We start from the raw sequence: 15,672 nt of genomic DNA, 5'->3' as shown, positions 1-15,672 counted from the left end.
GGCTCCCTCGGCAGCGCTTCTGGCAGCAGAACTCTCGGGCAGTTTGGAACATGGTCTCAGCTGGGGTGACTCCAGATGAGCCATGAGGAGTAGCTCAATACTCCCGAAGGAATTGGTATAGCGCCAGACGCAGGACCTGACCTTGTCCATGCACAATCCGCAACACATTGTTTAGCGTCCCCATGAATCTCTCAGCCTCGGCATTGGCACAAGCCAGACTGGCGTAACCTTCCTGTGCCAAATTCCATACTCTTCCATCAGCTGAGCAAAACTTCCTCCCTGGAATGGTGGTGCATTGTCAGAGCACAGAGTCTGAGGTAGTCCATGTGTTGCAAAGATCTTTTCAAGGGCCACCACCACATCATCAAAAGCCACCGACTCCACAAACTCCACTTCAGGGGACAGTGACCATTGGTTGACCACCACCAAAAAGTGGACACCCTTTATGGTGGAACCAAAATCTGCATGTACCGTCTCCCCTTTGGCATGCATTCGATGTGTGGGTCGTGTTGCATGGGCAAGGCTCCCTGGAACTGCACACACGAGGCCACAAACTCCTCCACACACCTCTCCAGGTCAGGGAACCACACCTTGAGCTGTAGTTGTGCCTTGGTCTTGCCCATCCCATGGTGACCTTGGTGAGCCAGTTCAACCACTTGGTGTATCTTCCCCGCTGGCACGAACATCCGGTCTTCCTACAGCAATAGGCCTGACTCCACGAGCGTCCATTCCTCCAGCACTCTCCAAAGCTTCTCAAGTGTCATACATGCTTCCTGCATTCTCTTCCCAAATTCTTCCAGCACCGACTTCCAGTCACCCCGCTGGAGTGCGTCACGTAGGATCTGGAAGCACTCATCACAGTCAGATGCTTTTTCAAGCTCTTGGATGGGCATTGAGTTTGGGATGGCAGATTGCACTAGGAGCTGAACATACTCGTCAGCCCCTTCAACACTTGCGTCCTCCTCTGCACCTTCTCTGTCTCAGGGATGCAGCGACAGATAGTCTGCCTGATTGTTGGTTCCTGGCCAATACATCAGCGCCACCCTGTACTCCAACAGGGCAAGCATCCACCTCTCGATCCTTGCTGGTGGCTTTGGTGAGGACCCTGCCACAATAGGCAGTAATGGCTTGTGGTTAGTCGCAGCTTTCACAAGTCGACTTAGCACTTACAAACAGAAATGCCAGCATCCTCACAGCACTTCCAAGGCCTCCCGTTCTATCTGGGAGTACCACTGCTCTGTATCAGACAGCACCCGACTTGCATACGCTACGGGCCTGGCCTCCCCATCGCTGTCCTTTCGCATTAGGACTGCCCCAGCCCGAATGAGCTTGCGTCTATGACAACCTTGGATGGCAGTGAGGGATCAAAATAAGCTATGGTGTCCACTGCCGTTGGATCACCTTCCGCGTCATCAAACGCTGCCTGTCCCAGAGGGCCCCATCGCCAAGTGGAGTCCTTCCTGGTGAGGCTCCTTAGGGGTTCAGATTGTGTGGCCGGGTTCTTTATAAATCGGCCACAGTACGTGACCATACCCAGAAAACTGCGGACCTCCGTCATGTTCTCCGGTGGCCTGGCTTCCACGATGTCTTTGACCTTCCTATGGTCTGGCAACACTCCCCCTTCTTTGAAGAGGATTCAGAAGAATTATATGCTTGTTCGCAAGAATTCACACTTTTCTTGATGTAAGGCCAGTCGCACCTTTTGATTACGCTTGAGTGTCTTCATGAGGTGTGCCATATGCTCCGTTTCTGTCCTAGCGAATACCAGAATGTCATATCTAATGTTCAGGACCCCTTCCAGATCAACCAGGGCCCCACGTATTAAGTTCTGAAAAACATAGGCCACTGATGACACCCCAAAACTCAGGCGCTTGTACCGGTACAGCCCCCTGTGCATGGTGATGGTCCGTATGTATCTTGAATTGGGGTGCAGAATTACCTGATGGTAACCTGCATGGAGATCAAGCTTTGAGAACAATGTCACTCCTTGGAGCTCTGCAATGATATCATCGATCGTTGGCTTGAGGTTCCTCTCCCTATTGATGGCTTTGTTTGGGAGCCTCATAGCGACGCAGATGCGAACCGTGTCAGGTTGCTTCGGTGTTCTGGCAACTACTATGGGGGACACCCAGGGTGTCAGTCGAGCCACTGTCTCAATGATATCTAGTCTCACCAGGTCGTCCAGCTCTTTGTCCACTTAGTCACACAGGTGGAATGGAATCATCTGATGTTTCAGGGCGACTGGCAGTATCGATTCATCAATGTGGAGCCGCACCGGCTCACTGACCAGCTGGTCAATTCCTTCAAAAAGTCCACCAAACCTTCGGAGTATGTCCTGCACATCCTTGGCATATACTCCATAGGCAAAGCTGACAATGCCTAAGGCTCCACAGCTGCGCAACTCAGCAATGTGTCGTGGCTCACCACCATGATGTAAAAGCGGGCCCTGATTGCATTGCCAGCATGCTCAACCGTTGCCACAAAAGCCCCCAGCAGGGGAATTGGCTGCTCTCCTCCAAATGTAAAGATGCAGGCTTTGGGTCGCTGCAGACTCCGGGCTAGACCATTGCTTCATAGTGCATCTTGGCCATCGTGTTTACGGAGGTGCCTGTATCCACCACTACTGGCACTGATGAGCCATCCACGCTCACGGTGCATTTTGGCTGTTGTCAGGTCTTGGCTCTTACCACACTGATGCTCAATATGAAAAAGACATTCTCATCATCTTCATCCTCCTTGGGCCCTTCATGTTCCCTTTCCTCTTCTTGGTCAACCAGAGCCACGGTTGACGGGCGTTGTTGCCTGAAGAAACCCACACGAATGGGCCCACTCTGTACCACCACCAGCAGAATAGTGGTCCATCATGCTGCACCTCTCGCATGCTTTTCCTTGAGCGGGGCAGTCCGCTGGGTGCGGCAAGTCATAGCCACACTTCAGGCATGACTCTGGGTTCCCGCCTCCTCTATCCCTGGCCTGGCTTATCGGTCGACGGACTCCTCTCATGCCTTGTCCACGACCCACAGTGCACACCTCTTCGCTCTTTCCAGGTCGAAAAGCAGCATCCATCTTGAATGCTGTTGTTTACGCGACCTCATGCAATCTTCCCAACTCCAAAATCCACTGCAGTGTGAGGCCAGGCTCCTGCAGCACTTGACGCGCAATTTGCCAGATGATTGCGGACCATGCTCTCCTCATTATCCCAAGCACAGGATATCGCCATCCGTCGTAGTCGACCATGGAAAGTGTTCAGGGACTCGTCGTCCTTTGGTCGTGCACTGCACATAAACCGTTCATAATTGATGTTGGCAAGGGGCATGAAGTGCTCCTGCAGTGCATTCTTGGCCCCCACATAGGTCTCATCAAGCAGACGGAGAGATTGATAAATCTGGTGAACCGTCGGTCGAGCAGAGTACAGGAGGGTTGCCACTTTGCTTTCATCATCTTTTCTCCCGTGGCATTGAAGTAGATATCCATTCGATCCATCCCAGACCTCCCCCTGGGGCCCAAACTCGACGGGCCCCCAGACACATCTAACTGTGGTATGGGCACCAATGCCCCTTTTTGATACAGGACACACGATCCTCCCAGGGATCCTCCCAGGGTCACTGCAGGCACCCCATCCGCCTGCTGTGCATCTCCCATGACTGTGGTGAGTTCACAGGCACCCTCATCACCCTGCCCAAGGGACACAACTCACCAGAAAAATTGACCGTGTTGATAGGCCTGATGGTGGTGATCTTGACACAGACAGCCTCTGCCTACCCACACTCTGGATGGGTGCTTATGGTGTTTGGTTGCACAACTTGAAGCTCCTCTAGTGCATGATCTCGGGAGGATAGCTCAGGGGAAACGTGCTCACCTTGGAAGCAAGATGACACGAAGCACCACAGGTACGATCCCCGGGTCTGCGCTTAGAAACCTCTGGGTATTAAGCGTGTTATATATGACCTTTCATATCATATCATATCATGGCAGAAACAGTCCCTTGCTCTTGCCACATGCAAAAAAAAAATATTCCTCCTTAAACGTGCTGCAGCCCGTGTGTCACAATCCTGTGTGAAAATGTCTTCCCCTTTCAGTGGGGTTTCCAAAAATGTGTGCCTGGGAGGTGCACAAGCACTCCTGTAGGAGCTGCGACCTCCCTCAACACATGGTTACAAAATGGTGGTCGACCACTTCACAGGCGCTGATCCTGCTGCGTGAGACAAACGTTCTGAACACACTAATCGGCTATGCACTCACCGCCGCCCACCTGGTGCTTTCCTTCACCATCACCGTCTTGTGGCCAATGCTGGATTTGACTTTATGGACTTCATTCATTCACGGTGCGTCACTCTTTCTCAACTCTCATGCTGGACTTCCTTTGCATCTTGTACTCATGGTGGCCCTGAATCATGCTGTTCCATCTTCATCTTGTATCCTGGCTTGCAACATTATGTGTTACTACTGACCTCTGCAATTGTATTCGCTCTCCACTCTTGCTTCTCCACTCTTTTTGACTGCTTACTCTCTGTTCTCTCCTCATTTCCCTTCTCCCTTTTCCTATCTCCTCCCCTTACTTTCTTCTATGCACTTACTCTATCAGAATTGTCCTTGGACCTAATATGATAGCAACCTCGTCTGTTTCCTCCACCCTCCCATTAATGTTTTTTTCCTCCCCACTACCCCTGCAGCACTATCTGAAATGTCGTCAGGCCTAGTATGATAGTCGCTTGTTTTGTTCCTCCCCTCCCTTTCTGCACCCCTCTCCCTCACCTTTTGTTTTTCTCCGGCTCTACCAGAAATGTCATCAGGCCTAGTAAGGTAGTCGCCTGTCTGTTTCCATTTCCTTCCCACTTTCCCTACCCTTCCTTATCTATGTCTTAGATCTTACTCTATCTGAAATGTCATTAGGCCGAGTACAATAGTTAATTTCACATCCTTACTGTTCATGGCCTGTAAGAATGTGGTTGTATTTTCCCTTGCTCCCTCCCTTGCCTTGAAGCGCTGTGAAACACATTGTGTATAGGCGCTATATAAATAAACAATCATATCATATCATATCCTGCGGGTCTGTGTGATCTGACCACCTTGTCGCCAATGTTGTATGCTGCAATAGGCTCCTCCTAGGCCCCTGTGTCGTGCCGCGAGCCCCCCCTGGTCCGGTCCACAGAGCTCACACGGGACACTGTTACACGTCCGGGCTCCACGGGTGCTCTGGCGTGCACGTGACATGCCCCCTTTATTAAGCACACGCGGCAGAGTTAGGTCACTCAGGTCACTCTGTTGTGCCGGGTCTTTCTTAAAGACACAGACACTACACTATACAGTATACCACATAATGAGGGACATATGAACCTAGGCAAGGAGTGACATATACACTGATAAGGGAAATATACAGAGACAGAATATACACTGTGGGGAACTTATAAATTTAGCAGGGACGTCGGGTCCACTGCTTGCCCACCCTACTTCCCCACAGTGCTTTGAGGCGGCCTGACAGTTGTTTGCAGTGCTATGCAGGCATATAACGGGATGCTTGGGGCTGTGGGGTCCGTAGGTTATTGAGAGGGTTGTATCTGATCAACCACAGGTCTTATTGCCTGTTATTTTTCTCTCCATGCACGTCTGTTTTGGTGTTGTCTGTGTGACTTGAAACTGCCGCTTTAAACTGCAGACTGGGCCTGTGTGTATTTCAAAAATAAGCAGTTGTGAGAATCAAGAGGCAGCGCTGAGCCTGGCTGATGGTGTCTGACTTCCTCCGCAAGAGGAGGGGTGAGGGAGGGCGCAGGGGGCTGCCGGGGGAGGGTTTGATCTGACGGGATCACATTTCTGATTCTGCCCAGCCAGGGGAGGAGAGCCAGGGCTGCTTAGTGTGCAGCGCAGGTCCATCCCCGGCCCGGCTGCTGGAGAAGGGGAGCCCGAGGAGACGAGAGCTGGCAAAGAGGGGGAGATCCGGCAGCGGCCGGCCTCGGGAGGAAGCCCGGATTGCCGGAGGAAGGAGCAGGGAGGCTCGCGGGGAAGCAGCGCCGACTCCATGCTATGTTCGAGTGAGTGGCGCCCGCCTCTGCATGCAGCAGTGTCCTTTGTGCTTGATCCGCTACTGTGGCAAAGTGTGGTTGGGGGCGTTTGGGGGCGGAGGGGCTCTGAATGGCGCGGTGTAGGGGGCAGACATATCATCTATTGCTAAGAAGAAATAAGTGAGATGTGCACATCATAACGATGGGGGAGAGGTGCTGGTGGTATTGCGCGCGTGCCTTTTTGTAAATCTCGATGTGGAAGGTCGGGACGTGCAGGGAACCCGAAGGTTCGCTTCTTGTGTGGTGCTGGGGAGGGCACCCGGGTGCGTGAGGGAGGGGGGGTGGGGCTTTGTGCAGGATTCCCAGACTGTCATCAGAAGGCTTCTGGGGGCAGTGGGCTCTTCTGTCTGTCGGGGGGACTGTGATGGAGTCCTTTCATTTCCAGGAGCGCTTGTACTGGGCTGGGGACACTCGGGGCTGCTTTGTTATTGACGGTTGTCCAGAGCACAGATGTTCCTCGCGGATTTGACCACGTTGCCGTTTTGGGGCCTGGCGATCGCTCTGTATTTTCAGGGGGGTGGCGGCAGTGATGTTCACGCCTGTCCCATGGACAGCGATCCTTTGTTAGCTCCCGGCCCCCCTCCCTCCGTGGCGTCTGATTGGAGGAGGCCACGCCACCTTGTTGCACCAGGGATGTATTAATTAATTCCGCTTCGGTGTTGTTCCTTTTAACCTTCAGCCGGGGACGGGGAGAGGCTCCCCTGTGGGGCCGGGCGCTCTGCGTGTGAAGGATGGAGCCTGTCTGCCGCCGGTGGACGGTGGCTGTCAGTGATGTCACCGCCCCCCCCCCTCAGGCAAACACCCACCTGCACAGAGGTTCGCACAGCGTGCACGAATCCCCTCTCTAGTGCACACAGACTCCCATGTCTAATAGTAGGAGCAGACGCCAGGCAGCCATCCTAGGTTCATCCAACACCCTCTTTGACCCCCCGCCACAGATGATCACACAAAGAGCCGCCTACCCCAGACACAGACACGCCGCACACAGAGTGCCCTTTCACACCCCAGGTGATGCCGCGACACCCCCCTCCCACCTCCTCCCCCCACACTGGGCCAGGAAGAGAATCGCCACAGTGGTACTCTAACCCACCCTCGTATCTCGGTTATGCACAACGCACCCCCAGAGCCAAACTGTTGCACCCCCTGGACCCCAATTAGTGCTCTCCAACCCCCACCCAGCAGGCCACATACAAAAAGCTCGCAATAGGGACGTATGGATTTACTTTATGAGAACCCTCAATGATGCTGCAGAGAAGCTTTGAGCTGCAGTTTTTGAAATTGTGTTTTTTGTTTTACTGACTGAAGGTGACGCTTGCGCGCGTGTGGGAATATGGTGGCCTTTGTAGAGGGCTCTCGCTGAATGGGCATCTGTGTGTTGGGCGCATTCGATGTCGGGGACATACATGGCTAGCGTTGGCGTTCACAGGTGTGCGTGTGTGTGTTACTGTCCCTTTTAGTCCTCATTGGCTTGCAGTGCACGTTCTCCAATATGCGCAACTCCTACGGTCAGGCATGCAGTCAGACGCCCCCGTGCCCGGCCAGCTCTTGGACACAGTGTCCCTCGACCACACGGCCTTGTGGAAGTCGCAGGATGTGGCTGTGAGATGGTGAGCGTTTGGGGTTTACTCTCCAGAATAGGTTTCGGACAGCCGCCTGTGGGTCTTGGCAGCATGACATGGCCCAACAGTGAACGATTTCCTCTATTGCAGTCTTCAAAATAACCTCCCATGAGGCTATTGCAGAAGCAGGCCACACACACACACGAGCCCCGTGCAACAGCTTACATCGCCACATTGGACCCTCGCGCGAGGCACACACGGGAACCGTGATGTTACTGCTAGGCCCGGAGCCTGGCGTCACTGTCTGAATGGCACATTCCACTGTAATCCCCCCTTTGTCGCGTTCTCACAACTCTACAAATACAGTTCTGTTGGACCTTTGGGTTACAGGTGCCATCATTGTTCTGTATATACTCGACCTTGTTCAACAAATGAATTGTTAGCATTTGGCAAATTGGCAGTAAACATTGAAGGAAGCTCGAACCTTCCTAAATTAGGCAAGAGCACACATAAACAATCTTGGGCATATGAACACCGTTATTTACTGCACGAAAGCGCCCTCCCTAAACTCCTCCCACTCTGTGAACATATCCTGGAAAGCAACACGTTGAGCTCCAGAGCTTGCTAGTGTTAGGGGGGCTGCTCCGGTCCTCCGGGCAGCCCCAGACTCGTGTCGGGTAGCACCCGACACCACACGCCGGAGTGAGGCGATCACGCCTCTGGATGAAGGGTGGGGGTTCATCCCACCCGCTCCGGGACACCGGAGTGCCACACATGGCCGGCTGGCAACCGGCTTACCGCGGCCCCGGCTCTGGGGGCACCCAGGCCGGGGTCGCCCCCTGGCCCGACTCACAGGGCCAGGGAAACACACAGGGACGGTGTTGCCCGGCAGGGGCACCGTCCGGACGGCGTTGCCCGGCAGGGGCACCGTCCTGGAGCTGGGCCCCTTCCTTGGGCCCAGCACACGTGGTGGGGCGCCGCCATGGCGCCGACACACAGAACACACACACACCACGGAGTCTTGCTGGTCTCGACTGCCGAGCCGGAAACGGCTCGGACCTTTTATTAGGTTGGTCACATGGTTGCCCATGTGACCACACAACAACACTGGAATCTACCATGGCCCCTTGCAGGGGTGCCATGCAACACTCCTCCTTTTCCATAACAACAAAACAAAAACCCCAAAATCCCCATCTAGCCACAACTACTACTATTTGAGCCACTCTACTACTTTGCACACCCTTTATTAACCTGGGTGAGCGGCTCTCATATCACTAAACGGCACCAGTGAGGGCTACTGGCACCACATAAAGCACTCGGAGCCTACAGGTGCGCACCACACAACATTGCCCACTAACTGGACCATTTTAAGCAAGTCCATGTCTGCCGGCTCACAGTCTTCCGGGGAATGTCACTCATGATGTCCATATTCCGTATGGAGTCGCCGGAAACCAGCTCGCACCCTCACCAGAGTTCATTTAGGACAGTTATAACACGGTCACACAAAACACCGGCAAAGCCGCACCTGGGGAGGCCCAGGGGCCACATCGGCCAAGTTCCACTTGTATGGGGGCAAACCTCATGGCCGGATGGCAGAGCCCGCTTCCTTCGCCTCCCCTTCCATCTCGGGCAGCTGACCAGATGACACCGGTGCGATGCCATGAGCCTGGCCATCTTCCTTACTGCGCCAGACCTTTAGGGCTTTCCGCCCTCCTTCCTCGTGTTCCTCTTTGTTCGCCGTTGGGGGTAGGCAGCTCATCTCGTTGTTGCAGCCGCAGCCGCCACCACCCCTCTTGAGAGAAAGGCAACCCACTTGTTGGGCGGTCCCCGCCCCTCTCCTGGACCGGGGCCACCTCAGCTGTGCGGCGGCCCCCCACATCTCTTTTCCCTGCTCCTCGGAGCGGGCACACACACCCTCGCGGGCCGTCCCCCTTCAGATGGGAGTGGGGACAGCGGAGGGGCAGCTGACTTCCCCACTGCGGCGGATGCCGCTCCACTTCCCGTAGGGGCAGGGCAGGCAGCTCCTCTGCCCGCTCCTCGGGGCATGCACTCCATTGTCTTTGCGAGCCCAGCTGGTGCAGGGCCCGCCTCCTTTGTTTCCTTTTCATTTGCAGGCCCCGTTGGATTCGTTCGGGCCTGCAACGTCTCACCTTTTTTTTTTTTTTGCGCGGGCCCAGCTGTTATTTTTCTTTTTGGGCCCGCCTCAGTGGTTCAACTTTCGGGGCCCGACAGGCAGCAGCACCAAAGCGGGCGGCCAGCAGTGCCGGCAGGCACACTGAGGGAGGGGCCGCACACCTCCTTTGTTGCGGGCCCAGTTGGAGTTGGGCCCGCCTCACCATTTTCCTTCCCGTTGGTGGTGGGGGAGGGGTAAAGCCACCCACGCGGCCTACGCCGCAAACATCTTCCGTCTCCCTCGGGGGACGGGCGGGCCGCTCGCCCACCATGTTTTCCTTGCGGGCCCAGCTGGTGTTGGGCCCGCCTCCTTCCCCGTGCGGCCGACGCCGCAGGACACCGTCACTCCCCTCTCTGGGGGGGGGGAGGGGAAAACGGCCTCCCTCGATATGCGGCCGATGCCGCTGGCATTCCAGTCCCCACGGGACAGGGGGGGACGTCTTCAGCCCTCCTGATGGTGGTGGGGGCCGATTGCCTTCGTCCCACGGCCGATGCCGCGGACCTCCTCCATCTCCCTCAGGGGACGGGCAGGCAGCTCGCCCCCATGTGCACATCGCAGGCCCAGTTGGAGGTGGGTCTGCCACGGCACTTCTTCTCGGCGGGCCCAGGTATAGAAGGGCCCGCCACACCATGATGTCCTCCGGGCACACGGGGCCCGTTCCTTCGTCGCCATTGTTAGGGGGGCTGCTCCGGTCCTCCGGGCAGCCCCAGACTCGTGTCGGGTAGCACCCGACACCACACGCCGGAGTGAGGCGATCACGCCTCTGGATGAAGGGTGGGGGTTCATCCCACCCGCTCCGGGACACCGGAGTGCCACACATGGCCGGCTGGCAACCGGCTTACCGCGGCCCCGGCTCTGGGGGCACCCAGGCCGGGGTCGCCCCCTGGCCCGACTCACAGGGCCAGGGAAACACACAGGGACGGTGTTGCCCGGCAGGGGCACCGTCCGGACGGCGTTGCCCGGCAGGGGCACCGTCCTGGAGCTGGGCCCCTTCCTTGGGCCCAGCACACGTGGTGGGGCGCCGCCATGGCGCCGACACACAGAACACACACACACCACGGAGTCTTGCTGGTCTCGACTGCCGAGCCGGAAACGGCTCGGACCTTTTATTAGGTTGGTCACATGGTTGCCCATGTGACCACACAACAACACTGGAATCTACCATGGCCCCTTGCAGGGGTGCCATGCAACAGCTAGAAACCGCCCGCTGACATGCCCCATGCCTACACTCGCTTCCACAAGTCTGCAGCCATATGTATGGTCAGCAAGGAACAGTAACGTGGCTGGAGTAAGGAGAGCAGAAGGGCAACTGTGATGGCCAGAACTCTGGCATTCCTGCAGCCGCCACACCGAGGACTGGACGCTTTGCTTTTTTATTGTAGTGACAGGAAACCACGCTTGGGGCCTTGGCATGAGATCTATGGCTTTGTGTTACTTTTTTGCAAAATACTGCAAGTGGCACTAGATTTACGGAATGTAGTATTTCTAGATGACTTGGCCCATTACAAATGACCACTAGGGGATCATTATTGACCTGATCTCAGCCAATCAGAATGTTTAGAGTGCAGTCAACTGCTGGCAATGATTGCATTCTGAACATTCTGCCTTCAGTATCAGACAGGGAAACAATGGAACTTCCAGGCACGATTTGTTTCAACTGGCCATTTCCTCTCTGGGTGGACCATGTTTTGCTTCAACATGCTATTTCAGCATGCAAAAGAGAAAGCTAAAACGTGAGAAAACGCGTTCACAGTATTATAGGGAAACTATTTACTTTTTACAGGACACCTAGGGCCCGATTCGTGGAATTTTTTGCACGCTTCAAAGTGACTTTGCACGGCTGAAAAGTGACGTTGCACTGCCGACACAAACCCTGATTCATGGAACTGTGAAACGTGAACTTTGCAGTGACTTTGCACTGCAAAATACACTTTGCACAGTTCCACGAATCAGGGTTTGCGGCGGCACTGCAAAGTCACTTTTAAGTGTGCATAGAATTCCATAAATCAGACCCATAATGTGTGTTCACGTGAAACCTGTTCCAGTTCAACCAACTTTGCAATTAAAATGCTTAACATATGAAGGCAACCTCATTATTTATATACTATAAAATATAACCACATCTAACTCAGTTCGTCTATTTTCTGTACTCACTATTAAATTCAAAAGTTTTACTTCACCATTAAAACATGTATTGTTAGTGCTGCTTTATTCTAGTAGCTTGGAGGGGTCATTCTGCTTGGGATAAGGACCCTCCCCCGAACTTATGGCCTTTGGCTTTGCCCCAGGCCATAACTTGGTGATGAGTCATTATCCGGCAATAATCCCCCCTCCCATGATCTATAAGGCTATATTAATACCACTATCAGGGTAAAACAAAGCTGGACATTTGATTTTGAATAATTTGTAAGATGCAGCCAGGCACGAAAGATTATAACAGTGGAGGGATACAAATAACAGAAAGAGTGTGGATTTAACAAAATAAATGAGTCTTTAAGGCTTTCTGAAATGAATAAAGAGATTCCTTTGCGGGAATGGATAATGGGAGGTTGTTCCATGAAGGTAGGGCATTTAACGGGAAACTATGGTCTCCGCTTGCTCTGCATTTCACTTTAGGAATTTGCAGCAAGGAAGCATTTCCAGATCCCAGGAAACAAGGTGGGCTGTACCTTCTGACCATATTTCCAAGGTATCATAAAGACCTTTAAAAGCCAAGCAGATGATCGTAAAAGAAATCCTCTGTCTTCCGAGCAGCCAATGTAGTGATTGTCACACTGAAGAGAGATCATGATTCTTGGACAACCCAAAGATCAAATGAATTGCTGAAGACGTTGAAAATCATATACGTGGTCAAATTGAAATAAGGCTTGAAATAAAAATATTGCCACCGGCAGTATTTGATTTTAGCAAATGGACAGGATTTTCAAAGTTCTGAAAATACATTTCGAAGGAGAACAAGGCCTGTGCGGTCATGGGGAAGTGACAGCTGCGAGGGAGAACAAGTACTGTGGTCGTGGGGAAGTGAGATCCATGAGGGAGACACGATTAACCATGGTATAATGGGGAAGTGACACCCACGCAGGAGAACAAGAACTGTGTTTTCATGGGGAAGTGACACCCGCGAGGCAGACCAAGAACTGTGTGGTTGTGGGGAAGTGACACCCACGAGGGGGAACAAGAACTGAGTGGTTGCGGGAGAGTGAGACCCATGAGGGAGAACACGATTAACCATGGATAATAGCGGAATGACACCCACACGGGAGAATAAGAACCTGTGTGGTCATGGGAAAGTGACACCTGCGAGGGAGAAAAGGAATTGTACAATCATGGGGGAGTACAACTCGCAAGGCAGAACATGAACTATGCGATCATGGGGGATTGATACCCAGACAGGAGATCATTAACACTGTGGTCCTGGGCCAAAGGGACCCCATATAGAGAACATGTACTGTGTGGTGGTGGGGTAGTAACAGCCACCAGGGGGAACATGAACTATGTGGTCATTGGGGATTGACACACAACAAGGAGAACATGACCTCTAGGATCATGATGGGGTGACAACTAAGAGGGAGAAAATGATCTGTATGGTCATGGGGAAGTGACACACACCCACAAGGGAGAATATGAACTCTGTGGTCGTAGTGATTGTCACACTGAAGAGAGATCATGATTCTTGGACAACCCAAAGATCAAATGGATTGCTGAAGACATTGAAGTTCATACATGTGGTCAAATTGAAATAAGGTTTGACATAAAAATATTGCCACTTGCAGTGTTTTATTTTAGCAAATGGCCAGGATTTTCAAAGTTTTAAAAATACATTTCTATCGCAGTTTTTGAAAGGTAAAACATTAATTTTCTGCCCTTCCTGCCAGGTCCCTGAATACTGTAATACAGCGATGGAAAATAAGAAATGTGAGGTCACGGGGAAGGGACATCCACGAGAGAGATCACAAACTGTGGTCGTGGGGAAGTGACACCCGCAAGGCAGAACAAAAACTGCGTGGTCGTGGGGAAGTGTCACCCACGAGGGAGAACAAGAACTGTGTGGTCGTGGGGAAGTGACACCCACGAGGGAGAAGAACTGTGTGGTCGTGGGGAAGTGACACCCACGAGGGAGAAGAACTGTGTGGTCGTGGGGAAGTGACACCCACGAGGGAAAACAAGAACTGTGTGGTCTTGGGGAAGTGACACTCACGAGGGAGAACAAGAACTGGGGAAGTGACAGCCACGAAGCAGAACAAGAAATGTGCGGTCGTGGGGAAGTGACAACCATAAGGGAGACAAAGAACTGTGTGGTTGTGGTTGAAGAGACACCTGCAAGGCAGAACAAGAACTGTGTGGTCGTGGGGAAGTGACACCCACGAGAGACAACAAGAACTGGTGGAAGTGACACCCGCGAGACAGAACAAGAAATGTGCAGTCGTGGGAAAGTGACACCCACGAGGGAGAACAGGAACTGTGTGGTTGTGGGGAAGGGACACCCACGAGGGAGAACAAGAACTGGGGGAAGTGACACCCACGAGGCAGAACAAGAAATGTGCAGTCGTGGGGAAGTGACACCCACGAGGGAGAACAAGAACTGTGTGGTCGCGGGGGAGTTAGACCCACGAGGCAGAACAAGATTAACCATGGATAATGGGGGAGTGACACCCACCCGAGAGAACAAGAACCTGTGTGGTCATGGGGAAGTGACACCTGCGAGGGAGAAAAGGAATTGTACCGTCATGGGATAATGAGGGAGTGATACCCACGCAGGAGATCATTAACACTGTGGTCGTGGGCCAAAGGGACCCCATATAGAGAATATGTACTGTGTGGTGGTGGGGTAGTAACAGCCACCAGGGGGAACATGAACTATGTGGTCATTGGGGACTGACACACACCAAGGAGAACATGAACTCTAGGATCATGATGGGGTGACAACTAAGAGGGAGAACATGATCTGTATGGTCATGGGGAAGTGATATATTCAAGGGAGTGACACCAAGGAGGGCCAACATGATCTGTGTGGTCATGGGGAAGTGACACCCACAGGGGAAAATATTAACTCTGTGGTTGTGGGGGTTACACCCACAAGGGAGAACATAAACTATGTTGCCATTGAGGGTTGGCACACACCAGGGAGAACATGAACTCTAGGATCATGAGGGGATGACCCCTAAGAGGAAGAACATGAACTGTGCGGCTATGGGGGAGTGACATCCATTAGGGAGACAAATAACTCTGTTGTCATGGGAGAGTGACACCTGCACGTGAGAACTTAAACTGTGTGGTCATTGCGAGTTGGCACACACCAGGGAGAACATGAACTCTAGGATCATGAGGGGATGACCCCTAAGAGGAAGAACATGAACTGTGCGGTTTTGGGAGAGTGACATCCATTAGGGAGACAAATAACTCTGTGGCATTGGGAGAGTGACACCTGCACGGGAGAACTTTAACTGTGTGGTCATTGCGAGTTGGCACACACCAGGGAGAACATTAACTCTGGGATCATGAGGGGATGACCCCCAAGAGGAAGAAGATGAAATGTGTGGTTGTGGGGGAGGGACACCCACCAGGGAGGAAAATAACTATGTCCATGGGGGATTAACACCTGTGTGGGAGAACTTAAACTGTGTTGTCATTGGGGATTGATACACACCACGGAAAGCTTAAAATGTCAGGATATGCAGGAGTGACACCCACGAGGGGTAAAAAGCACTGTGTGGTCATGAGGGGCGTAGCACCTGCTAGGGGGAACTTAAACTGTGTTGTTATGGGGGACCAGGACGAAGCCATAAGAATATAGAGAGGTCAGCTTTAAGTGGGAGGTAGTCTCTGTTTATAGGAAAGCCAGTGTCCGTCGTCGGTCATAGCCAGAAGGTTCGTGAAAGAA

General features: G+C 53.1%; 1 protein-coding gene across 9 annotated transcripts in view; it reads left to right on the top strand.

Annotated features, from left to right (window-relative positions):
- GRAMD1A (GRAM domain containing 1A) overlaps positions 1-15,672 on the top strand; it is a 1,703,145-nt gene that overhangs the window by 1,213,183 nt on the left and 474,290 nt on the right. The window contains exon 1 of one of the 9 annotated variants that reach the window (XM_069604942.1): positions 5,795-6,029. The exons of the other annotated variants lie outside the window; for them this stretch is intronic. Within the exon in view, the coding sequence (XP_069461043.1) occupies positions 6,022-6,029 (8 nt within the window). The 5' untranslated portion in view covers positions 5,795-6,021. Of the gene's footprint in view, positions 1-5,794; positions 6,030-15,672 lie in introns of those variants that run through there. 9 annotated transcript variants of the gene reach the window in all.

This window comes from Ambystoma mexicanum, chromosome 1p, assembly GCF_040938575.1.
Source record: "Ambystoma mexicanum isolate Mex_15411 chromosome 1p, UKY_AmexF1_1, whole genome shotgun sequence".
Classification (NCBI taxonomy): Eukaryota; Metazoa; Chordata; class Amphibia; order Caudata; family Ambystomatidae; genus Ambystoma; species Ambystoma mexicanum.
The sequence above is the reverse complement of the archived record's forward strand: the minus strand, read 5'-3'. Positions and strand labels throughout refer to the sequence as shown.